Source organism: Hemiscyllium ocellatum, chromosome 31, assembly GCF_020745735.1.
Source record: "Hemiscyllium ocellatum isolate sHemOce1 chromosome 31, sHemOce1.pat.X.cur, whole genome shotgun sequence".
NCBI classification, from domain to species: domain Eukaryota; kingdom Metazoa; phylum Chordata; class Chondrichthyes; order Orectolobiformes; family Hemiscylliidae; genus Hemiscyllium; species Hemiscyllium ocellatum.
Genome location: NC_083431.1, coordinates 29,158,121 through 29,184,296, shown reverse-complemented (window position 1 = coordinate 29,184,296; position 26,176 = coordinate 29,158,121). Strand labels below are relative to the sequence as shown.

Here is a 26,176-nt window from a genome sequence, read left to right as displayed (position 1 = left end):
GAAAAGACTTTGTCTATTTATCCTATCCATGCCCCCTCATGATTTTATAAACCTCTATAAGGTCATCCCTCTGCCTCTGAAGTTCCAGAGAAAACAGCCCCTGGCTATTCAGCCTCTCCCTGCAGCTCAAATTTCCCAACCCTGGCAACATCCTTATAAATCATTTCTGAACCCTTTCAAGTTTCACAACATTCCTTCTGATAGAAGGGAGACCAGTGCCACAGTATTAGGTACCACAAATTAATTCCTAATATTCTAAATTTTTGCTTCAGAAGCAAATTATTCCAGAATGTAATCTCATACATAGGCAATATTTCTAAGTAAAGTTAGTTCTGCTATAGCGTGCGTTTCTTCACCACAAATTGACTTTAATTCAGTTGAAGAGTTTAGACTGTTATTTGTGTAGAATTCGAACTTCCCTTACCTGTATTGACTACAGCAGCTATTTTCTTGATGCAAGATGGCATAAGAATGGAACTAACACGTTCTATCAGAACCGACTATACATTGTTTCCTTGTCAATCACAAATGATCTTTGCCACCAGATCTGATGATGAATCTGAAAGGCGTGACCATTTGTTAAAAATTGATTTCCTGGTTGAAGTGGATGGTTTCTCTTGCATACTTGCTCATTCATGCCAAGATGGTGAAATTGTGCCTTTGAGAGGAAGGATCAGTTACTGTGTCATTATGATATGCTGGATGTTAAATATTTCAACATTTACTTGATTTGGATAAGTCAAATGTAAAACTTTGTTTGGCAGGTTTTGGTATATGGAATATTGGAACAATTCAGTTCTAAAGTAGAATAATATTGAACTCAAAATACTAACTATTTCTCTTTCCTCTAAAAATGAATTTTGATTTTACTGCGAAATGGCCAACACTAATTTTAGAATTGCACCCCTTTACTCAGAGAAAATAGCTTCATTATATCGACCTAACTGAGGAGCAGTATTTTTTTATGTATTGATTAATTGAAAAAAAATTTCCCTTTCTTACAAAAACACAAACCGAACAAAGTACAGAAAGTAGAAATGATATCGTTCTATTATATTACAGTAATATTAACAAACTGCCTACTATTCTCCAATATCCAGTTGACTCTTATTTACTTAAACCAAATTAGCACAGACTCAAATTAAATAAAATAACACTAAATTAAATTACAATCCAAAAAAATTAAATTGCACTGCATTGTACCACATTACTCCACTCGGCGCATCTCCATCAAGGCTCCCGTCCTACAGTAATTATACCCGTATTTACTCGCCGCCCTCACCCCCACCCTCGGGTCCCTGGACTGCCATATATGGCCCTCATGGCTATATAAAGACCCTAATCAATACTGCTGACAGATCCATATCTGCATAATTTAGAAAGTGCTGCCGGGTCTTATAAAATTGCTCTGTTCCGTGATGCACCATACTTGTTAGGGATGTGCTTCATCACAAGTCCATGCTACCCTGCAAGACCTGGAGGCTTTTCTGATATCCAGTCATTATGATGTTCTTCCTCGCACGTCAGGATATGAAACAACTTCTTCCCATGCTCATCCAGAGAGGGAAGATTTGGTAGTGCCTAGAGGAGGGATGCCAGATACCCCCAGCTTCCACTCCCAGGATCTCCTCCAGCTCATTCACTCACTATGGACCCCCCCAGTATCTGCAGATCTTGTAACAGGATCAAAAGCAATGTGTAAGTGTGCTAATATTGTTTTTACATTTGGGACATTTCAGGGAGGATTCTTTCTTAAACTTTGCTAACTCTCTCTGGTGCCATGTGGGCCCTTTGGAGGATCTTCACATTGCTTGCACCCTGTTACATATTGAAATCTTCTTTGCATTCCCCCATATATCCTTCCATGTTTCAAATGAGATTTTTTCCCCTCACTCCTGATTCCAAATCTCATGTTGTCTCTTCATATCCCCCAAGGCATTCCCTCTTTGCAGATGGTGTATGGTACTAACTGAGAGAACGCTCCCACGTTGGAGCACTCTACATTCTATATCCAACTTGTAGGGCTGAGTCAAGGGCATGGTTTTCTTTTGTGTGTTATCCCTAACTTGGAAATATCGGAAAAGATCCCTATTAGGGATTCTGTATTTCTGACCTAACTGACTAAACGACATCAGGACCTCTCCCTCAAATAGATCTCCCAGACAGGAGATTCCTTTACCTTCCAAGCTCTGAAGTCTGAGTCTGTTGACCCCGGCCTAAATCCTGGGGCTCCCACGAACTGGGTGAACAGCAAAGTCTTAAGCAAATTGCCCTCACCCAGCCACATTATCCTCCATGCTTTTACCGTATTTATGATGATATGACTTTCACAGTGTTCAACTACCTACCTCATCTTCTCCATGAACAGCGCGTTCATGAGGGGTCACTTTGTGAGGCCTCCACATCAAGCCATATCGATTGCAGGTTGTTGTACATCCATTCACCTATATATGACACCAGGGTGCCTATTTGATGTTTCTATGGATATGGGTGGTCAAACCTCTTCCCCCCCCCCCCCCCCCCACCCCATCCTGCAGAAGTTGAATTGGACAGGTAACAACGACAACGGGCATCCCTGTCGGCTGTCCCTTTCCACATCAATATTGCTTGGTTGCACCACATTTGTAATTCCTGCTGCCCTCGGGTCTTTATATAACACTGCCACCCGCCTGGCGAAGGTCCTTCCCTAATGTAGAACAGCAAAGCGATATGACCATTCCCCCTGATCAAAAGCCTTTTGTGCATCCAGGAAACCACCAAACCCAGAATTGCTGTCCGTTGACATATTTGCACTATATTCAACGCCTGCCTAATGTTATTTGAGGAGCTGTGGCCCTTGATAAAACCCATCTGGTCCTCTCTTATAATAATCATATTTTCCAAAAAAAGATTCCCTTCTTGCATTTCCATCTCCACATACCTCTGATCGGTATAATTCTGTGTAGAACTCCTGGAATCTGGCATTGATCTTCCTCTGTTCATGAGTGACATTGCCAATTCTCTCCCTTCAATCGGGCTTCGAGCATCTGCTGCTACTCTCTCTCTTTCTTGTTGCCGAATATGAAATAATCATATCCTTTAAGAATGCTTTGGTGGTCTGCACTGACAGATTACTGCCGTTACCCTGATTGATGTCCCAAAAAGCCCTGAGCTCCCTTGTGATATACTGAACAAAGTTGTCATCTTTCAACAAAAACTGATCCATGAACCAGTGCCATATACCTACTCCACTACCTTTCATCTTAACATCTAAATATACTGCCACGTGGTCCAAAATAGTTATGTTCTTAATCCTGGAGGCTAACACCAAGTACAAACAAACCGACGGAACAAAGAGCACATCATTTCTTGTGTAGCGCTTCTGCAGATTGGAGTAGAAGGTAAAGTCCCTTCCATTCAGCTGGAGGCAGCTCCTCACAAAAGTCCATTAACTGTCTAGATTGCCGTGGTGTACCTGACAGCCGTCTTGCATCCTCTCTACCCCAGGGTCCGTGAGACAATTAAAGTCTCCTCCTGTAATTGTACGGCACAGCCCAAGAGCCATTAACTTAGAGACTGCGTCAACTAAAAGTTTGAGGGGGTGCGCTGGGCGACAGTAAACGTTCAGAATACCATACTCTTCATATATTAGTGCTTTGAGGATGGCGAACCGTCCATTCCCATCCTTGATTTGATCTGTTACCTGAAATGGGAGATTCTTTCATACTAGTATGGCCACTGCTCTGCTTTTGGAGTTAAAGGAGGAAAAGAATACTTTATTGTATCCCCCCTTGCTGTAACTTCAGGTGTTCCCTATCAGTCAAATGTGTCTCTTGCAACAGCGCGATGTCAACCCTTTCCTCCTTAAGATTTGAAAGCACTTTTTTCCTTTTAATGGGGGAATGACTCCCCTTTATGTTCCTGGTGCACCACCTGAACAGATTGCTAGCCATGACCGCACACGACAGCCCACAGTCCCCTGAAAAGGTGAAGCCCAATCAATGTGCGACGAGTGGAGAAAAACAGACTTTATCAAATCTGAAAACTATTCCTACAAACACTACCAGGACTACCAAAACTTTAAAAAAAAAACTAACCTCCATCCCTAATTTAAACAAATAAACACAAAAAGCACAAATTTCCAGAGATCCCCCTCGCCCAGAGGGGACATTCACACCCAGCCTCATAGCCATTCTAGCATCTTCCAGTTAAGGCTGTGCCCCAAACCCAAGCAACAAAAAAACAATATTTATACTCGTACCAGTTAATAGTGGATGCCTACCCCTCCCCGACTTTGTCTCAGCCCCACACATCTTTACATCAAAGGAGTAACCACCCCTCACCCAGCAAAACAGAACAATAGAATAACTAATAACCACCAAACAGGTATAATGTGAAACATAACAGATATTAAACTTGAACAATATCAAGCCTATAAAGCCTGAAACCTCAAAAGGGAACAATATAGAGAGAAAGCAGATACAAAACAAGTTGTATTTTGCCATTGTCCACATGCCTCTTCTCCCTTCCTCCTTGGCCAAAGTCTATCACTTCAGCGAGTCCAAAAATTCTTTTACTTTTTTCCACCAATTCGAAGTTGTAGACAGTTCCCCCATAACTGAAATGTAGCACTGCTGGGTACCTCAGAGTATATTGAATGTTTAAATCTCTGTCTTTTTTTTAGATCATGAAAGGCCTTCCTTTTCTTAATTATAGCCCCAGAAATGTCATAAAAAAACATTTTTTTGAGCCTTTATAAGCCAAAGCCTGTGGATCTTTTCCCAGTCTTCTGGCTGTTTCTATTATTAAATGCTTTTCCTTATAATGCTGGAGTCACACTGGGCCTTATAATGCAGGGGCACTGGGCCAGCCTGGGCCTGCTCCACACTCGCCCAGCCCGACTCTATCTCAAGGCTGAACAACTCCGGAATACATCCCTCAAGGACGTCAGTGAGGTTTTCACCACCTTCGAGCTCTGGTAAGCCCAAGATCCGTAGATTATTTTTCTCTCTCTGACCTCCATTTTCGAGGTAGCTTACTTATTCCTGCAGGGCCTGAACCTGGCCTTCCAAGGTTCAGACCCACCCCTCAGAGCACTCCCATCGCCGCCTCTGAGGCCAGGGTCCTCTGCTCCACAGCTTCCTGATCCATTGTCCGGGTCTCCTGCATTTGCTTTGCCAGCATGGCAGTGATTGTTCCAGTGCTCCCTCGATCTTTCTTTTCAGAGTTTTGTAAACTCTGTTAGTAACCGCTGCTGCTCCTTTGAGCTCAGGGACGCTGCCACAGGAATCGAGGTAACGGCTGCGAGTGCACCTAACATAGAAGGAGTATGCCCTACCTGCTGCACTCCCCTCGCTCCTTTTCTCTTCGATGTCTTCATATCAGCTCCAGATCTTCTCAATCCTGATTTAAACGGGTTCTAGCTATTCTACTTACTTTAAACTACAGGCTTTCCTTGGGGGTGGCTAATTTTTTTTGGGGGGGGGGGGTGTTGTAGGAGCCCACCTTGCCTGACACAGCAGACTGTTCAGACTGCTGCCATCTTGACTCTCCCCAGCAATATCATTTTAAAGACCTTGACTACCCCTCAACCATCTAAACTGAAGGAAATAAAAGCGAAGTTTAAGCAACTCTTCTTGAGTAACTTGACCCTTTTGGCCTTTAATATAGTTATGTCAAATAAACAATGAACCTCCTGATTGAGGCCCGTTGATCCTTGACGAAGACTGCATGCAGCATTCCGGATAGGGTCTGACCAAAGGATATTCAGTCTGCACTTCTGGGAGGAGCACAGTTCTTCAAGAACCACAATTAAGCCATTTAAAGACAAAATTAGAGCTAAGATGTTAACACTACCATTGTGAAATATACAATGACAGCACTACTTTATTTAGAGTTAGTTCGGATATTACAAATTACAGTTCTTGGGGATAGGTGGGTGGAATAGTTATCATTTTAATCAAGTTGTGACATTTTGTTTAATTCCTCAATTTATGCAATATTTTACATCTTAATAGAATTCTCACGTAACTTTTCTTTGAATTCAGAACAAAAATGTTGCAAAAGAAGTGTATTGAGGTGAACTTACAGCTGATGCCAGATCCCAAAAACAATCTTTCCTTTTGCAGCAGCCCTTGTTTAAAGAGACTTTTGTTTGATTGTTATTATTTATTCTGGAGTTAAGAGTAGGAATGAGAAAGCGTGGAGCCTTAGATATGGCGCATTTGCTGCAGAGAATGTGGGAAGTTCTTGTTCAGAAGAATTAGGGGCATCTGTTCTTAGTGTAAATGGATTGGCGTAAATAAGGTGATAACATTTGTTCACTTGTGGAGTATGTGGCAGTACTTCCTTCTCACGCCAGAGGCTGGAGGCACGCATATTTCACTGTCAGGTGCCAGATAACTAAATTTCTGTTTATATCGCAGACTTTTAACAAAACTCACACTCAATAGGAAAATAACTTGTAATTTAATAAGCTGAGTGGAATATGCACGTAATAGAACAATCCTGATACATTTTCAAGATTACCACACCTGAGCAGGTTGAATTTAATCTCAACTTTCCTCATCTGGACTGCTCTGGGAAGTGTACTTTTAAAAGGGAAGCTTATCTAGCCATTGCAGTCAGCCATTTAGGTCCTGGCTGGATCAAGGTTTTTCACTTTGATGTGCATTTAGCTTCATTAGTAAAGTGTACACAGACTTGTCAATGAGTTTCTCTTCCTCTGCAAACCTCTTGTCATTTTAGTGGTGCTTATCTGATTAAGGACACATGGTGTTTTTGTAGTTTTAATACCAAATTCTGCATAATGGCAGCTTGTTTGCAGCAATAAGGAGAGTAGCTTGAGAGAAGAGCTGGCACTGCTACTCTGCTAAGGGTTTTAGAACCTTAGCTCAAGCCTGGCTTGTAGGTATCTATGTTATAGTGTAACATTGATGACTTGGTAAATAAGGGTAATAATTTAAACTAAACTGACTATAAAAGCTTTATGTCCCAGACTACCACAGAGTACGATCTCTGGGACAAACCAAGGAGGTTACAGGTAGAGTTCATCAGGGATTCCCTGAGCGATCTCGAATAGGTACTTTAATGGGAATGTTGAATAGAAATATTTAATCTACTCCTGTTGGGTCTGATCTATCCTTTTTAACATTTGCTCTCAAACTTGTTTCATGAGTAATCGCTTTACGTGTGAAGGGTAATTGTCTTTTGAGTGGTTTCTGCACTTTAAACTTCCTGTCACTATCTAGAGATAATGACAGCAATATTGTTGGCTGAGCTTCCATATGGCATTCTTGATTTGGTGGTTTAAGTAAATTTGAAGTGAGCAAAGGTTGACAAAGAATCTGATTTTTAAGGAAATAACATGTTTCTGGAAAATGGGATAGCACAAGTTAAGGAATATGTTATGTTTTTTTGTTTAAAGTGTCAAGCTGAAACACTTAATCATGTTGGTTGCTCTGGAAAAAGCTCTTTCTGATTTTTTGTTTCTTATTTTTAATGTACCAGCCCTACACCTTCATTGCCAAAACAGCCCTTTGAATGTACTTGATGACTATATCTGTCTCCACTGAGTTGGCCTGTGACAGAGATTTTTAAACTGTGTGGAGCAAAGAGCTAGATTGTTACAACAATACCAGTATTGACTACCCATCCCTAATTCCTCTTGAAAAGGTGATGGCAAATGGTAGTCTTATACAGCCCATTTGGTGTCAGTGCACCCACACTGCTATTAATGGGATCCAAAAATTTGAACAAACTGTATTTTGGTGCCCAGAAGAGGCTCCTGGCTGTGGTAGGCCCATGGGGTGGACTTGATTGCGGTGCCAAGAGCAGGGACATCTGACTGTTGGACCTTGCAGACACCTTCAAAAGACATATGCAACTGTGTTTGTCAACCCCTTGTATCGAAGATTAATTCTATTTTGTTATTTCTTTTTACTCTTTTGTAACTCAAATGGTGCTGTATTATGGCAACAAAACACTTTGTTATTGCCTCAACAGCCAATTATTATTTTTTAAAAATCCACAGATTCACCACCTTCTGAGAGAAAAAAAATCATCATCATACCTATCTTAAATATACAGTCCCTTATTCAGAGATTATGCTCTATGATCCACATGGAGAAATGATATTTCTGCCTCTACTCTAAGTCCTCTAAGAATCTTATGTTTTTCTAGGGTCACATTTAATTTTTCTATATTCCAATGAGTTCAGGCCCAATATGTTCAACTTCTCCTTGATGCAGTCTCTCCAAACCTGGTATCAGTCTAATGAACTTTTGCTAGTGAACCGTTGGATTGCCTCCAGTAGCTGCACGGATTTTCTTTGTAAAAAGATCCCAAAACTGTTCATAGTGTTCCATTGTATAGTTTCAGCAAAATATCCCTACTTTTATACTCCGTTTCCTTTGAAATAAATCCATCTTTGTTATCTGCTGAACCTGGAGGCTAGCTTTTTTTGATTCATTTATTGGGGACCAAATTGCTCTGTTCTGTAGCTTTCCACAACCTTTTTCCATTTAAATAATCCATTTTTCCTGCCAAATACATAACCCCTAAGTTCTCCACATTATGTTCCATCTGTTAAGTTTCAGCCACTTGCTTAACATGTCTATATCCACCTGCAGACACTATCACCCTCGCCCTAATCTGTCCACCTATTTTTGTCACCTAGAAACTTGGATATCGTGCATTGACCTCCCTCGTCCAAGTCATTAATGTAGATAAGAATTGTGGCCTGAGCACTGATACCTATAGCACTCCATTAGTTACAGATTGCCATTCTGAAAATGCCTTTTATTGTCTATTTATTGAAGTATGTTGATTTGTGACTTTGAGTCTGTTCATGTGATTTTATCCACCATTTTGAGGAAATTAGCTCAGTCTAATCTTGCTACTGCTGAGTGAACATCTTCCTTAATAAAACTCTTACTGTTGCTTAAACACTTGAGCCTCCTGTACTTGACCATAATGGTACAAGAGAACTGGCGACGAGGATAAAATCTACAGATCGTCCTGTTCTGTCAATCTCCCTGTTTTAAACTGTTGGTGATTGTGTTCATTGATCATTTTTCTTTTTATATTCTAACCGAAGCTGTTACAATCAGTTTTTATCTTTCTTGCAAATTTACGCTCTGTCTATTACATTTCTCCTCTCAATCAACCTCTTGATTCTTGTTTGCTGAATTTTTAACTGCTTTGGCTCCTCAGCTTTGCTACCTTCTTTAGCAATTTTATAGGACCTGTCTTTGGATCTAAAATTATCTTCCAGTTTCTTTTATCAGCCATGGTTGGACCACTTTTCCTGCTCAGTTCTTTTTTTCCTGAAAGGAATGTGATGTATGTGTTTGATCCTTTACATGTTAGTCATTGCCTATCCACTGCCATGCCTTTTAATCAACTTTTCCAGTCTATCTTTGCCAACGTACCCTTTGTAGTTTCCTTTGTTTAAATTTAGGATTTTAGTTTCAGATTAAACTACTACTCTTCCTACCCCGATGATGTAATGGTCACTTTTTTCTAACAACAGGATTATTAATTGGCTCCTTGTTGAGCAAACTAAATCTAAGACAGCTTAAGGAACTCACTGGGGAGCAATGTACTGCTCTTTTAAAAAAAAATCTCATACGCACTCCATTAATTCCTCTACCATATCATTATTCTAATGTGGTTTGTCCCAATCTATATATAAAGTCCCCCATGATTACTATATAATTCTTGTTACAGGAGTCTCTATTTTCCAGGTTGCTGCCATCTTCTACCTTACCAGTATTGTTTGGAGGATGATAGACAGTTAATGTGTTCTGCCCCTTTTTGCTTATTACTCGACCAAATAGATTCTACATAGGATTTTCTGCACCAATGTCATTTCTCACTCTTGCACTGATTTGCATCTTTTGTGAACAGTGATACAACGTCTTTTTGTGGTTTTCCCTGTACTCCCTAAAGATTGAATATCCTTCATGGTTAGGTTTCCAACTCTGTTTGCTCTGTATTCCTGCCTGTATTTGCAGTTTTATTGTACCATTTTCAACAATTTATGCTGTTCATTTTTCTAATTTATTGGATATGCTCCATGTTTTCACATATAGCCTCTTTAGACTTGCCTTTTTGACATGTTCACACTGCTTTTGCTGTACTATGACGTTAATTGCTGTTAACCCTTGTTTCCAGGGGATATCGATGCTTACTTTAAACTTTTCTTTTATTTCAATCTTGTTTCCCTGACTGCATCTGCTCAGTTTCATGTTCTCTCCACCCCCACCCCGTAACTCTGGTTTAAGCCCTCCCCACAGTACTAGTGAATACCTCTGAGGATATTGATCTCAGTCCAGCAGTTGGTTTGTACAGAACTTTGTTCTCCACTCCCACTGCCAACCACCACCACCACCATTCCTCCAGCTGAATTTGATCTAGCTTTTTACGTAGGTTGTTGCCCCTGACATGTACTCCCTCCCCTTTTGCAATGTCCTGCAGTCATTCAATAACATCCTGGTAATGGGATAAGGAAGGCAGCATTGTTACTACTATTGTTCTCCCATGTATATCATGGACCTGGCTGTTTCTTCATTCCCCTTGACATACATTCATTTCTGTCATCCAAGTCATTAACATGTATGAAAGCCAAGTTTGCAGAGGACACAAAAAAATGTGGGAAGCAGGTGGTGAGGCTGACCCAAAGGACAGGTATTACCAGGTTAACAACTGGGCAAAAATTTCGTAGGTAGGATATGGTGTGGCAAAATGTGAGTTTACGCACTTTGGCAGGAAGAGTAGGGGAGCTGAATATTATTTAAATGGAGAAAGATTGCAGAACTCTCCAGGAGAGGTATTTGGGAATCCTTGTGCATGAATCTCTCAAATCTAACATCCTAGAAGGAAAAATGGGAAAAGCAAATGAAATGTTCCTCCTCAGTTAAAAGGGAATGGAGTAGGTCAGTATGGTAGTTTTGTTAAAATGACACACACTAAAAGTTGAGCCTGTACATGTTGGAATTTAGAAGAATGAGAGGCAACCTTATTTGAAACATAAGATCCTTTGAGGACTTGACAGGGTGGATGTGGAGAGATTGTGTCCCTTTAGGAGGCAGAGTCTAGGACCAGAGGGCATCATCACAGAATAAGGCATCACTCATTTAAGACCAATGAGGAGGAATTTCTTCTGAGGGTAATTAATCTGTGGAATTCTTTACTGCAGTTGGCTTTCAATGCTGGATGGTTAAGTATGTTCAAGGTTGAGGGAGGCAGATTTTGATCAGTAAGGGAATCAAGCGCTGTAGGGAAAAGAAACGGGAAAGTGGAGTTGAGGGCTATCAGGTCAGCCATGATCTCATTAAATGGCGGGGCAGACTCCGTTGAAACAACTTTAAAATACTCAGACTGGAATAGAAAATGGCAGGAAAATGCTGTTTAGTTTGTTGTGAGGATAGTATCAAACTTCAAAGTGATTCGCCAATTCTAGACTCACTTTGTTCACGTTAGTTATTCCTTGTAAAAGAATTTTTTTGTTGTTTGGCTTCTCATGTAGTGTTTAGTATTTTCTAGTAGCCTATTTGTTTAAAACTTGTCTGCAGTATTGAGGATATCTTTAGTACTGTGGATAGCTCTCTAAAAGGTGCGAGTGTTGAAGTATGCATAAATGTTGGCAAATAAAGAATAATTACCCTGTGCAATTGTATTCCGGTTAGCACATTCTGTTGGGAAGGAAATTGGGTGGATAAAAAGTTGTATTACTGAATAAAATGAATACTTGAAAACATGATTATTTTTAAATTCCTGCCTCTACAGAAATCTAGTACTTGCAGCCTAACAATGTGTATGGAGTAGGTTTACCACCAGGGCTGAAATATAGGTTTCAAAATCTGCATTGTGTCACACATATCTGTTATGTGTGGTTTCAGTTTTATTAGAAGTCTCCATTTTGAAGACAGGATGCAGTTTATAAATAGCATTCCATCCTTGGGACTTTGAACATCTGTAGTCTGGTGACTTTCACTTTATCAAGCACTGAACATTATGCATAACTATTGATTGTGGTTAACATTTGCTTTTAGTTTAGAGTGAGTGCAGTCATCACTGTATTAACTGATTATAGATTGTATGCATACACTACATGCATTTAGTGTGAGCAGTGTCTAGTCTTAATTTAAACAGTTTGGCCTCAATAATTGCCTTGAGGGATCAGTAGTTTTAAATATGTGATTAACTTATGGTACATTTAACTCTTGCTGTCTTTCAGTGCATTTATTTATTGTGTGTATACATGTTATTATTCATCGTTTAAGATGTTCGCAAAGGAAGAAAGGACTGTACTATATTTTTATTATTAAGGCATGTCTATTAGCTGCTGAGATCTCTACTCTCAAAACTGTCATAAGCAGGACTGCCATTTTAGTTTGACAATTTTTCCTCTGTTGCTTCTTTTAAACTTTCCAAGTTACTAATTGCGGACCTCCAAGAGATCAATTAAGTTACTTGGCTGTTGACTTTGGCTGGTGCAGAGGAAATTTACTAGGAACAGTTTTTGACCAAAGCTTTGTCAAAAAATTGTTGTAAGTGTTAGAGAAGTAGTGTGTGTTTTAGGGAGGGAGTCCCAGAGCTTGAGTGTAGGATAGCTGAGATGTCAAAAGTAAGCATGTGCAAAAGGCCAGAATTGGAGCAATAGAGTGTTGAGAGAGGGTTTTAGATTAGACTTACAGTGTGGAAACAGGCCCTTCGGCCCAACAAGTCCACACCGACCCGCCGAAGCGCAACCCACCCATACCCCTACATTTACCCCTTACCTAACACTATGGTCAATTTAGCATAGCCAATTCACCTGACCCGCACATCTTTGGACTGTGGGAGGAAACCGGAGCACCCGGAGGAAACCCACGCAGACACGGGGAGAACGTGCAAACTCCACACAGTCTGTCGCCTGAGTCGGGAATTGAACCCGGGTCTCAGGTGCTGTGAGGCAGCAGTGCTAACCACTGTGCCACCGTGTAGCACCGTTGTAGGGCTTAAAGAAATTAGAAAAGCCGAGACTAGAGAGGATTTGGAGTACAAAGATGATTTTTTAAAAACAGTGTTACCCGGTGGAAGCCAACATAAAATGATAAGATTCTGTGGTTGGTTGAGGGGGCTTGACAATTGGAAGGTTGCTTCCCTTTGGGAGAGTCTTAAAACCAGAAGGCAGAATCTCGATGTAAAAGGTTGCCCACTTAATATACAGCTAAGGAGGAATTTGTTCTGAGGGTAGTGATTCTGTGGAGTTCTCTACTTCAGAGTGCTGTAGAGGCTGGGTCATTAATTTATTCAAGGCTGCGATAGAATTTTAATTAGTAAGGGAATTGAGCTTATGGGAAAAAGGCAGGAAAGTGAAGTTGATGATTATCACAATTGTCAATCTAATTGGCAAAGCAGACTTGATGGGCTGAATGTCATATAGTCTTATGGTAATTCATGAATTATGGAGTAATATGTGGTGAAGTGTACAGTGTACACTTTGTAACCAAGCACTTCCGTTCCACAACCCCTCTTGACGATTGCTTAACCAGTCATAAATGAACTACAACTTGATTCAATTAAGTATTGGAAAAATCAGAACCTTTATCTTCAGCCCCAACACAAGTTCTGTCTTACTCCTGGATTTCATTTGCCACTTCCGGTCATTCTCTTTAGTTGCCAACTGTTTGCAATTTTAGTTTTCCATTTGGTCTGGGATTAAAATTCCATCTCCATAACTTCATCACAAGAATTACTTACCTTCATTTCAGTTAACATTGCTCTCTTCTACTTAAGCTGCCATTGCCATACCATGTTGTTGTCTGACATGGAGAGTCTACATTTTCCAGGCTGACAACTCATTTCTATTTCCATAACATTTTCCTTGTCTAAAACTGGTTTGTTAATGCTGTTCTTTGTCTTTGTTTTATTCTTTCTTAGGTTTTTCTGTCTTTTTCATTCACATGGCGATAGAGAGGGAGATGTTTTCAGCTTGCAGGCACTGGGCATCTTTGGTTGCCCTGCACTTCTAATTGCAGTTTAACCAAAATTGTAACATGAGAACTAGGAGCAGGAGTAGGCAATCAGCTCTTCAGGACTGCTCTGTCATTTAATATGATCATGGCCAATTCCATCTCTGCCTCAACTCCACTTTCCTGCCCCTTCACCATAACCCTTCAACACGTTACTAATTTAAAATCTATCACTTTCTTAAACTTACTCAATGCCCAGGCATCCTGCAAATCTTGTGACCATGAATCCCACTGATTCATGTTGCTTTGAGAGAAGTACTTTCTCCTCGTCTCTGTTTTAAATCTGCTCCACCTCATTCCAAAACAACAATTAAACTCTTACAATCAGAGGGGAGTCATCATGTATACCTACCTTAACTCTTAGACTCTTAGTGACATATTGTTTCAGTGTACCCCTGTCACTGCTTGAAAAACAACATTATTTTGCAACACCTGATTTTTCCCAAGTTGCAAAGCTGTACTGATATTTGGGCTCTCGCGCAGTCCAACTTGCATTTCAAATTATTGTCTTGAAAAGGAAAAATGTATGGTGCCTTACAAAGTACACTAAATGTAGATCAGGTTTAATTTTAATTGCTCAGAAGTATGTTGGTATCATCTTGCAGCATAGAGCCTGGAAATCATTTCAAACCTTGGAAGTAATTTTTATTCACATTATGCTGGGGAATTTTTTTAAAGCACCAGCTACTGAGGTTGAGGTTTGTGTAAATCTTCCTTTGCTTTCCCTGCAAATGTTAAAGATTTGAAGTACAGAAATAGGAAATTTTATCCTGTTAAGAACTGTGTTGTTAGAGGGAATTTGACCTATTAAAATTGGAGCGTTTTAAGATTTGTCTGCTGTCCTAGGCCTCTCTCACCTCTGTTTGCATGATGTGTTGACCATGATGCACTTTATGGTGAACATTTTAAATGTCCAAAATTGTGACACTTTTTACCACCATTTTGTTTAGATTGTTGTAGTTTAAGATTAATACCCTTCATAATTTAGTCCCCATCCAGTTTATCAGGTAACTGTGTGTGTGTTTGGTGGGGGGGGGGGGGGGTGGGGTTTGGTAGACTTGAACAATTCAAACTCCAAGTCCAATCGGGTCATCCAGTAGGTCTTGTCTACTGCCCAGTTCCAAATCTCATGTTTTTAACCGGAAATGTACAGGTAGTTCTCAGGTAACGTGCTTTTTGGCAGCGCAATTCGCTTATAATGTTGCAGAAGAATTAAGGAACAGTATTTTTGAGAACGCTTACTTCTGTTTGCAATAGTATGATTCCAGCAGGGATCGTTTCGCTTCATTCTGTGAGGGCATTATTTTCCAGGCCGAAGTCTCCTTTCTGTTCTGTGCTGTGCCAATGTAAGCCGCTGACAGAGCAGCGTTCTATGAGAGGTACTGTACAGAGAGCAGGTTTCTGAGAGAGATACTAACCAATGAACATTTTAGATTTTAGATTACTTACAATGTGGAAACAGGCCCTCCGGGCCAACAAGTCCACACCGACCCGCCGAAGCGTAACCCACCCATTTACCCCTTACCTAACACTACGGGCAATTTAGCATGGCCAATTCACCTGACCCGCACATCTTTGGACTGTGGGAAGAAACCAGAGCACCCGGAGGAAACCCACGCAGACACGGAGAATGTGCAAACTCCACACAGTCAGTCGCCTGAGTCGGGAATTGAACCCGTGTCTCAGGCGCTGTGAGGCAGCAGTGCTAACCACTGTGCCACCGTGCCGCCCACATTCGGCAGCTTCCTGTGAAAGGTGCATTACTCCTAGATGTATCCCCTTTTTCTAAAAAAAAGAAGGTGCATAGTGACAAGAATGTTAGCAAGACGTGTCCTGATGATAAAATTGCAAACCAAAAGCTATAACACGGAAGAAGCTTGATATTATAAAGTGTTTTGAGGGTAAAGAGAGAATGTGATATAGCTCACTTAATAGGAATGAGGGAAAAAAATCAACGAGGTAAAAACAATGACTGCAGATGCTGGAAACCAGATTCTGGATCAGTGGTGCTGGAAGAGCACAGCAGTTCAGGCAGCATCCAACGAGCAGCGAAATCGACGTTTCGGGCAAAAGCCCTTCATCAGGAATATGCACCCTGATGACCCTCTGTCTCTGCATTAAACTGTCATGTTTACTTTTCCATTGATGAATATGATTTATACCTTCATTCAGACCATGCTATACTTTGTTAGGTTTTTGGGTGATTTTTGAGTGATATTTGTTTATAGCCCCTAACCCCGCTTTTTCCATACGCTCCATTATTAATATTAAATGATTTTCTATTAAGGCGAGGTTTCGATGGAATGCAACTACGTTGTTATAGAAGAACTACCTATAATATAAGGTGCTACTATAAATACATAGGGGCCAAAAAAGATTGAATTAGCAGTTACTTTAAGTGATTTCTTTTTTGGCTGAGAAGTTGTTAATTTGACAGTTGATATCATTTTTAAGGAAGAGTTATCCCAATGCATGTTATAAAAGCTCTGTGTGCAATGAAGTTACTGAAATAGAATTGTTTATGTTCTTGAGCTTGTCTGTCAATTTCTATAGACCCCATCTGTTTGCCTGAAGAAGAAGGCCTTCCAGAGTTGAACTCCCCTTCTATGTTTTTAACCTGCTACAAATAACATGGTAGAATAGGTGAACAAGCAAGTGCTAGTTGTTTTTGCAATTCCTTTTCTCATTTCCTAAATCATCTGACTGTGTCACCATGTTTTGCATTTGACAATATTCAAAGAATTCACTGCTATGTCCTGACCTGATTTTAGGGCTGAATATAAATTTGCCCTGCTTGTTTCTGTCTTGTGTTAAGTAACTTCCAACAACTGTTCATGATCCTTTTGAGTGAATTGTGCTGTTTTAATCACACACACCTATATCAGCACGCATTAACTATTTCAAAATACTAAGATATTTAGAATGAATAATTAAAGTAGAGCAACTCCAGGTTAAAAAGGGTTTTACGCAATTGACATTGTTCCTATTGAAACTGTCATTTTTTTCTTTTCTGTTCACAATTAATATATTTTAGTGTTGTTTGAATTCTTCAATCATTCTGACAAAATCATTGTTTAGAATTGAGGGAAGGGAGAAATTTGGGCAACTTTTTAAAGGATTGTTTGTATCTGAACAGGAAAGATGTTTGGGAGAACCAAATGTGACGCAATGAATGACGCTTGAGTTTGGGTGGAGGGAGACTTTATTAATATTCATACTCCAAATTCATTTATGTAATGTGAATCGTCATTATATGCAGTTTTGTTTTTTGAATGACAGCCTGGCAAACTATGACTTGTTCTATTCAGTTGCACTGATAACGTTTGTAAACCAGAGGTGAGCAGTTGAAATTTGACTTAGGATTGATTCTTTCTTACATAAAGTATAGTTAGGATAAAAAAATTTAAGATTTGTAAATAATTCAGTGCATTTTGAAGCATTCCCTAGGCTGAATTCTACTGTTTAAATTGCCAGACTATTATACTGGTAAGAGAGCTGTTGTAATGCTGGATCACGAAGCAATTCTGGGAGTATTGCTTATGGACTTGCAATTGCTAATGCCTTCAGTCTGGCTGCTTTGTAAGTGAAACATCATGTGATCATCACCCCACGTCTGGGGCTGTTGTCCTGAGTGCTGCAGATCGTAAATGAGCTCGTACATTTCATTACCGATAGCTCCCCAAGGCTTTCAAAAAGTGGAGATAATGCATTATAGTGTGATGCCGGTTATAGCTCCAAATGACTAATAAATTCTGTTTGAAATGTGCATGAAATACAGTTTCACATTAATTGAGGCAGCCCGAAATAAGCAAATGAAACAATCTAGAATTTGTTAATAGGAATTATTTAATGTATGTAATTGCATTCCTAACATTGTTATTTAGACTATAATTTCAGAAAATTTGTTTTACTATCTGTAGAAACAATTGGCTATATATGTAGCAATTGTTATTGTACACTGATTATTTTAATAAGTTGTCCATTCTTTATAGTACAGGCAAATATAGAAACTAAATTTCTGGGGAAGGGTTTTTTAAAATCTCTCCTTTATTAACAATATTTAGCGAAAATCAACTTCTCAGTTGCATTCATGGACACTGAATCTGCTAGTCTTTTGCTTGTGCCCACTGTATGAACTTGCATGTACATATAGGTAATCTGTTTGATCATGAAAACATGACTGATATTTGCAAGTGCACATTTTTCGGGTTATTTCACTATGTGGTGATAAGGAATGGTATTCTGGATGTTTCTGTCCTTTTGTCCATCCTTAGACACAATCAAATTGTTGTAGTTATAGACTTCTTTTGCTTTGTTTGAATAAGACCGTAAGACTTGGGAGCAGGAGTAGGCCATTTGGCTCATTGATTTTGCTGCACCATTCATTGACATCAGGGGTAAATCTGATAAACCACAATTCCATTTTCCTGTTGTATCTCACATAGCCCTTGATCTCCTTCATGATGAAAAAAATCATTCTGACTTATCATTGCATATACTTAGCGACCCAGCATCTCTGCTAATGTCTTTGGTAAAGAATTGCAGAGAATCACAACCTATCTGAGAAAGTAATTTCTTCCTCATCCCTGTCTCTAGTTGGTGACACCTTTTGAGAGTCTGCTCTCTGGTCCTGGACTGTCCCACAAGGGTGAAAAAAAAGCCTTTGTGCATCAATTGTCATCAAGCTCCTTAACCATCTTTTATGTTCAATCAGATTTCCTCCCATTCTTTTACAGTCCAATGAGTACAAGGCCAACCTATTGAATCTCTCCTGATAAAATGCCTCCACACCTAGAATCAACTTAGTGAACCTTCATTGACTACCAATGCCACCATATGATTCTATACATAAAGAGTCCAAATCCAATCAGTGTACCTGTTGTGGTTTGACTTATGCCTTTTATAAGTATAACAAGACCTCCCTGTTTTTCCTGGAATGTGACCTTTGCACAACTTCAATGAAATTAAATGTTGATCATTAGGTCATTTCTTTCCAGTGCAGAAGATCTGGATAACTATTGGTTTACATTTGTCAATTCCATTAACCAGTAGACTCTTGCAAGGAAACTGCTTGTCAGTACCAGGTGCAATACTGTAATTCTAATAACATTGAAAAGTATAGAATGGGCAAGTGAGGATTGGGAAGTAGAATCATGGGATGATAGGAAGAATAGAAGTGAGAAATTGAACTACAGTAAACTCTCCATTATCTGGAATGTAATGAGCATTGGTTACAGGCTACATTAATCTGCGCTTGCATGAGAGATGCTCTTATAGAAACTCAATATAGAACATACTGATATTAAAAAAAATCTTAAGTCTAAATGTCGAAAGAGTCTTGCAATTTGTACACTGAATTCTGAGCACTTATAATATTTCATGAGCTGTGAATGGAACTTACATTTCAGTTTGAGCAGCAGCTGGTGTCAAGAGATGAAGATTTAAATCTGGTACCTCTCTTGGATAAATCTCTTCTTTTCATGCAAAAATTGGGAATGCAGGAGATGAAACCGTATTACAGTCTGTACCGAAAAGTCATTAAACTGCTTGACAAGTTTCAGGACATTTTCAAAGCCTTCAGCAGCAGATTGCACTAAAACTCTTTCAAACTGTTCCCTATTGTCATTGTTTCCTCTTGAATTTTCGGTGTGTCACGGTTCAGACAGGATAGGTGCAGAAAGGATGCTCCCAATAACAAGGGAGGCCAGAACAAGGGGTCACAGTCCAAGGGTACTTTGTAAACCATTTAGAACTGAAATCAGAAATTTCTTCATTGAGTGGTGAGCCTATGGAATTTGCTACCACCAGAAAGCAGTCGAGACCAAGACATTATGATTTGGTGAAGAAGTTGGATATAGTGAGGCTAAAGGGAACAAAGGATACGGAGGAAAAGAAGGAATAGAATATTGAGATGGGTGGTCAGCCATGATCATAACGAATGGCAGAGCAGGCTCAAATGGCCTATTCTTGCTCCTATTTTCTATGTTTCTATAATTTTTCATTTTTAACCATTTACTTTTTCTTCTTGCAGAAACTAGCTGCTGAATGCAAGAGTGCTGACTATGCAGGTACCTTAGTTGCACACAAGTGTGACCTCACCAATGAGGAAGAGATCCTTTCCATGTTTTCTGCCATCAAGTCACAGTACCAAGGTGTGGATGTGTGCATCAACAATGCAGGCCTGGCCCATCCTGAACCTTTGTTGTCGGGGAAGACTGACCTATGGCGGAACATGATTAATGTGAGTCTCAATTAATGAAAGGAATGGTAGAATGATTTTGCTTGGCACTGAAAAGTTGTTAAGAGCAACACTTCCAGTGAAATATCTCCAGCGTGCTGTGCTTGTAAAAACCTCCTTGTCTGTCATCCTTATTTAGGATGGTCTTGTGGCATTGACAGCCACCACCTTCTCCTTGCTTTTTACAGCAGAATCTATTATTTTAATATAAAGCATACATATGAATCCTGGCAAGCGAAGGTTATTCAGCTTCTGCCTTCTGCTTCCCAGTTTGATATGATAGCTGAACTCCTTCCAATCCATTTGAGAGTCCAATAGTATATGTATACTAAAGATGTGGTCTCACCATTCACTGTATAACTGAAGCTTAGCCTCCCTACTTTTATATTCCATTACCGTCTCATGAGTGATGACATTAGTTTAACTTTCCTAATTACTTTCTAAAGCTGCATACTGCCCTTTTTGTGATTCATGACAAACTAAAGCAACCAGATCCTACAGCATGTTAGAACTTTGTAGTTCTCACCCTTTAGATAATTTCTTATTCTATATTCCAAAATGGAAAATTTCACATTTCCCACATTGCACTCCATTTGCCAGAACTTTGCCCACTCACTTAATTTGCCTATATCTCTTTGTACCTTCATTTCATCCTCCTCACAATTTACTTTCCTACCTATCTTTGTGTTATCAGTAAGTTTGGTAATCATGCCTTCCATCATTTCATCCAGTCATTATATAAATTATAAACAATAATTCCTAAATTATACATTCATAATATCTTGCCAACCTGAGACCTATTTACATCAATGCTCTATTACCTATTAACTTGCCAATCTTTTATCCAATATGCTGGCTCACTACACCATGGCTTATATTTTCTGCAGTAATCTTTGTAGCTCTTTATAAAATGCTTTCTGGAAGATAAAGTTCAGTACATCCACTAGTTTCATGTGTTAACCCCTCAAAGAACTCAAATGGTTGGTCAAAATGATTTCCCCTTCTTCAGTCCATGTTAACTACTGTTTACCTTGAACGTACCTAAGTGTCCTGCTCCAGCTTTAACAATAGCTTCTAATATTTTCCCAATGATAGATGTTAAACCAACTGATCTGCTTTGTCGTCTTTCCCTTTTGGATAAAAGAGCGACATTTTCTGTCTTCCAATCTAACGAGAATTTTGAGCTTTGGAAAATTAGAACCAATGCATCATGTATCTCACTAGCCACTCTTTTAAAGACCTTGGCATTAACTCTTATCAGCACCTGCACATGCACATGACAGTTGACAGTCAACAGTCGAATTCCCGGAACTGGCCTTTCTGTCAACAACAGCCAGAAAACAAAATCCCATTTTCTAAAGGTAGCAAGCAGCATATTTTGGACTATCTTACCTCCCAATCTAAATATGCTGGTATGTGGATTTTTAGTGTTTCGTGTGAGTTTGTTCAGTGGGAACATTTGAAATAAGAGTGCTATTTTCTGTAACTTAAGCTGGTGTACACTTTCTGCTGAGAGATGACAGGCAGCTACCATCCCGTTGCTGGACAGTCCCGTCGTTCTGCAATGTTAGGTTTCTGCATGTGCATGCTTGTTACGCTACCTTGTGTCGACATTAAGTGCAGCCTATTTTTAAATTGTGTCCTTTATTTTCATATTTTCCCTAAAGGAGAAACATCCTTTTATTATCCACCCTGTAAAGTCCCCTCAACATGTCATCTTTGAATGAAGGAAACTCATTCTTTTAGGGGAAGGCGAGAGCCCTTTAGTATTATCACTTGGTATTAATCCAAACACCAAGATTTGAATCCTGCCACTGCAGGTGGTGGAATTTGAATTCAATTAAAAAAAAATGTGGAATTAAGAATCTACTGGTGACTATGAAATCATTGATTATCAGTAAAACCCACCAGGTTCACTAATGTCCTTCAGGGAAGGAAATCTTCCATCTTTGCATGATCTGTCCTACATGTGACTAGAATCTCAGCAATATGGTCGACTCTCCGTTGCCTTCTGAAAGGCATTCAGTTGTACTGATGGCTCCAAAGTCTCAAACTAAACCAGATGGATCACCTGACATTGACCTAGGTACTGGAAAATGCAACAGCAGAAACAACCCTGTCAATCCTGCAAAATCTTCCTCACTAATATTTGGGGACCAGTGCTTGAATTGGGAGAGCTATTTCACAGGCTAGACAAACAACACCCCGATTCCTGAAGAAGGGCTTATGCCCAAAACGTTGATTCTCCTGCTCCTTGGATGCTGCCTGACCTGTGCTTTTCCAGCAACACATTTTTCAGCTTAGGCCAACATTTGGCAAGTGACGCTTGTGCCACACAAATGCCAGGCTATAACCATCACTAAAAGACAATCTGACCACCCCCTGACAGTCAGTGGTGGTGCCATCACTGAATCCCCTACTGTAAACATTCTGAGAGTTATCATTAATCAGGAACTCAGCTGGACTCACCACATAAATGCAGTGGCTAGAAGAGCAGGTCAGAGGCTAGGAACACTATGGTGAATAACGCACAACCTGACTCCCCAAAGCCTGTCCAGTATCTACAAGGCACAAGTTAGGAGTGTGATGGAATACTTCCCACTTGCCTGAATGAGTGCAGCCCAAACAACATTCAAGAAGCTTGACACCATCCAGGACAAAGCTCACTTGACTGCCACTGCATCCACAAGCATTCACTCCCTCCACCACCGACGGTCCATAGCAGGAGTATGTACTGTCTACAAGATGCACTGCAGAAGTTCACCAAAGGTCCCTTGGGCAGCACCTTCCAAACCCAGGACCACTTCCACCTGGAAGGACAAGGGCAGCAGATACATGGCAACAGCACCATGTTCCCCTCCAAGCCTCTCACTATCCTGAATTGGAAATATATCACCATTCCTTCACTGCTGGGTCCAAATCCTGGAATTCCCACCCTCGTGGTATTATGGTTCAACTCACAGCAGATGCATGACAGTGGTTCAAAAAGGCAGCTTTCCACCACCTCCTGAGGGCAAATACTGATGAGCAATAAATATGGGCCAGACAGCGATGCCCACATCCCACAAAATGAATTTTAAAATTTTATAGATTTGATCTGTTCTCAAAATAACCCCTTTATTCCATGAATTAGTCCAGTGAAACTTGGGAGAACTGCTTTTAATACAATTACAAGCTTAAGTAAAGAAACCAAAACTGTACACATTCCAGATATCTTACCAATGCTCTAAAACAATTATAGTAAAGCATCCTTTCTTTTATCTTCCAATCCCCGTGCAATAAGTGACAACATCGCAGTTTTAATTTTCCAAAATTTAATTGATTATACTAAGGCCCTAGGATGCAGGTCAGTAAGCCCTAGGAAATTGTTAGCCATTAGTTTGCATAATTTTCTCAAATGTTCTTTCCCTGTGAGTTGTAAGTGTTTAAATTGTCCTTCCTCCTCTTGTTGCAGAAATTTTTTTTAAATATTAGAAGTGTTTGCCTTCCAAAGTGAATGTGCACACTGTTTAAACTTCCGTCAGCTTCTATTTTTGATTTTTTAGTTAGTCATGGGTGGTGAGTCCTTCTACAGCTGTTCTTTCTCGCTGGAATGTATCTTTAATGACATTATGAAGTAACTCCTGATGCATTATGAATTAACTCTGTCTATTGTTGTATTGCTGCTATCATACCCTTTTATCGTTTCTTAGTTCACTTTAGCCAACTGTTTTCATACCTTTGTAGTTAGCTTTTCTTAAAGTTAAACATGCTAGTTTTTGATTCACAGTCTCACTTTCCAACCAAATGCTAAATTTAAACTTTTATGATCATTCCTAACAAAGGCTTGTTTACTATGCAGTCAGTAATCCTACTTCATTGCTGATTGCATTTTTAGAATTGTCTGCACTCTGCCTGGCTCTAGAATGTGCTGCCTTAAAAACTTATTCCTCGCACTTGAAGTATATAAACTCTGTGATGGAAAATAACTTGATGAAAAATATGAATCAACTGTGTTAAGAATTTATATATGGTCGTGGGTTTCTTATTGAGTTAATGCTTCAAGATGCTCTATTGTAATTTTATAGGCTTTTATAACTTGGGATCTATTAACGATCACTTCTGAGATGAGAATCAAGCTTTGGGATCCGTTGGTGATTAAATATTATCCTCAAGAAATCAGAAATTTATGCGTTGTGGCTAAAATATTTCATTGTATGTAAGATGCAATGGATGTAGGTTTGCTCACTATCTAGAAGGTTGAAAACAAACCTTCCAGCTCAGCGAGCAAACCTACATCCAGAACCTTAACCTAAGCTACAAATCTTCTCAAAACTCAGTAAGATATAAGCAAGTTACAAGAATGTATAATTTACAAAAATTTAAAGATTGAAAGTCCTGAGATTGAATTTGATCTCATATCTGATCAACAACTTGACATTTCAATATATGAATATCAATGGGGAACATTCCAATGAAAACATGACACATTCCAGTATATACACAAAGTATATTAATTGGCCATTAATTGTTCATTAGCATAATTTCTCAAAGAATATCCTTTGTATATGTATGAATGTACAAAAATAGTAGATCGGTTAATGACCGACTGGCCTGAAATGTTTGTGTTGCATTGCGCATCCTGATTCCAACCCCATAACTCGCACCCACTCCCAGGGGGTTTCATAATCGCTTTGAGAAGCAAAATCTCCAGATGAAAAGCAGTAGTTAATTCCAAAAGAAGCAAATATATCTAGACAATTCTACAAAACAAACCATTCCCCAGGATATGCGGCTTAATATTAACTATATTTTCTAAATTATGTTTTAGCCGTAATTGGGGTATTTTGATCTTTGTAGTAAATCCTTGCTAGCTGCACTGGTTGCTAAATTGTTCCAGAGGTGGTTGACCTACTGCAAAGATAAGCAAGTACCTGTACTGACATCTAACCTTGTTGTATGTCAATCTCCTTTTGAATGGTTGTCCCTCCTATTTTTATCTCGAATGATCTGTCCATGTGGGTGGAATCTTTGTCTTTAGTTATTTTAAAGACATTCATCCAATCTGTTTAATAATTTTAAGGAAGTCTACCATGGTTCCAAAGGTCTCCCACTTCTTATGTGAAGAAACCAAAACCAGTTCAGCACTTTAGATTTGATTCAAGTTATGTAATACTTTTTGGTTTATGTAACGTATCTCAATACTGTGTTTTAGTTTGGTGCAACCTTACATGATTATGAATCTTTAAAGGCTGTGTTAAATGCTCCATATATTTGTGCTTTCATAGTATTTTCTGACCCTGCACAACATGCACAAGCTTAGTGTTAGCTCTGTTGCATACTTTACCACTGAATTATCCATATTAAATTGCATCTTTTCAGATGTGGGACCATTCTCTGATCACCCAGGTATCTGATTACAATTACCTTCTCTCATCCAGGGTCTTAACATTTACACAGGTCTCTGTAGCATTTGAGAGTTTATGGGCCATTTCCAAATAAACAGCAGCTCCAACATTAACTGTTGTTTATTTCCACTAGTAATGTTTTCTAACCCATGAAGTACTTGCCAGTTTTACAAATCCCTATGAGCTAGCCGTAATATAAAGGAAGACTGTAAGCATTTCTTTAGATTTGTAAAGGGCAAAAGTGGATGTTGAGCCACTGGAAAATGATACTGGAGAGATAGTAGTGGGGAACAAGGAAATGGCTGAGGAACTGAATGACTACTTTGTGTGAGTCTTCACGAGTATTATCCCAAAAATTTGATTGAGGGGGCAGAGGTGAGTATGGTGGCATCATGAAGGAGGAGGTGCTGGAAAAACTGAATGGCCTGAAAGTGGATAAATAACCTGGACTAGATGGACCACATAGTCCCATTGCTGAAGAAGTAGCAGAGGCATTAAGTGGTGATCTTTCAGGAATTGCTAGAATCGGATGGTCCCAGAGGGCTGGAAAA

At 39.5% G+C, this 26,176-nt stretch overlaps 1 protein-coding gene across 1 annotated transcript in view; it reads left to right on the top strand.

The window, feature by feature from the left end:
- Nucleotides 1-26,176, top strand: part of dhrs11a (dehydrogenase/reductase 11a) — an 88,096-nt gene that overhangs the window by 9,862 nt on the left and 52,058 nt on the right. Inside the window, exon 2 of the mRNA XM_060848141.1 lies at nt 20,032-20,241. Coding sequence (XP_060704124.1) covers nt 20,032-20,241 — 210 coding nt within the window. The remainder of the gene's footprint in view (nt 1-20,031; nt 20,242-26,176) is intronic.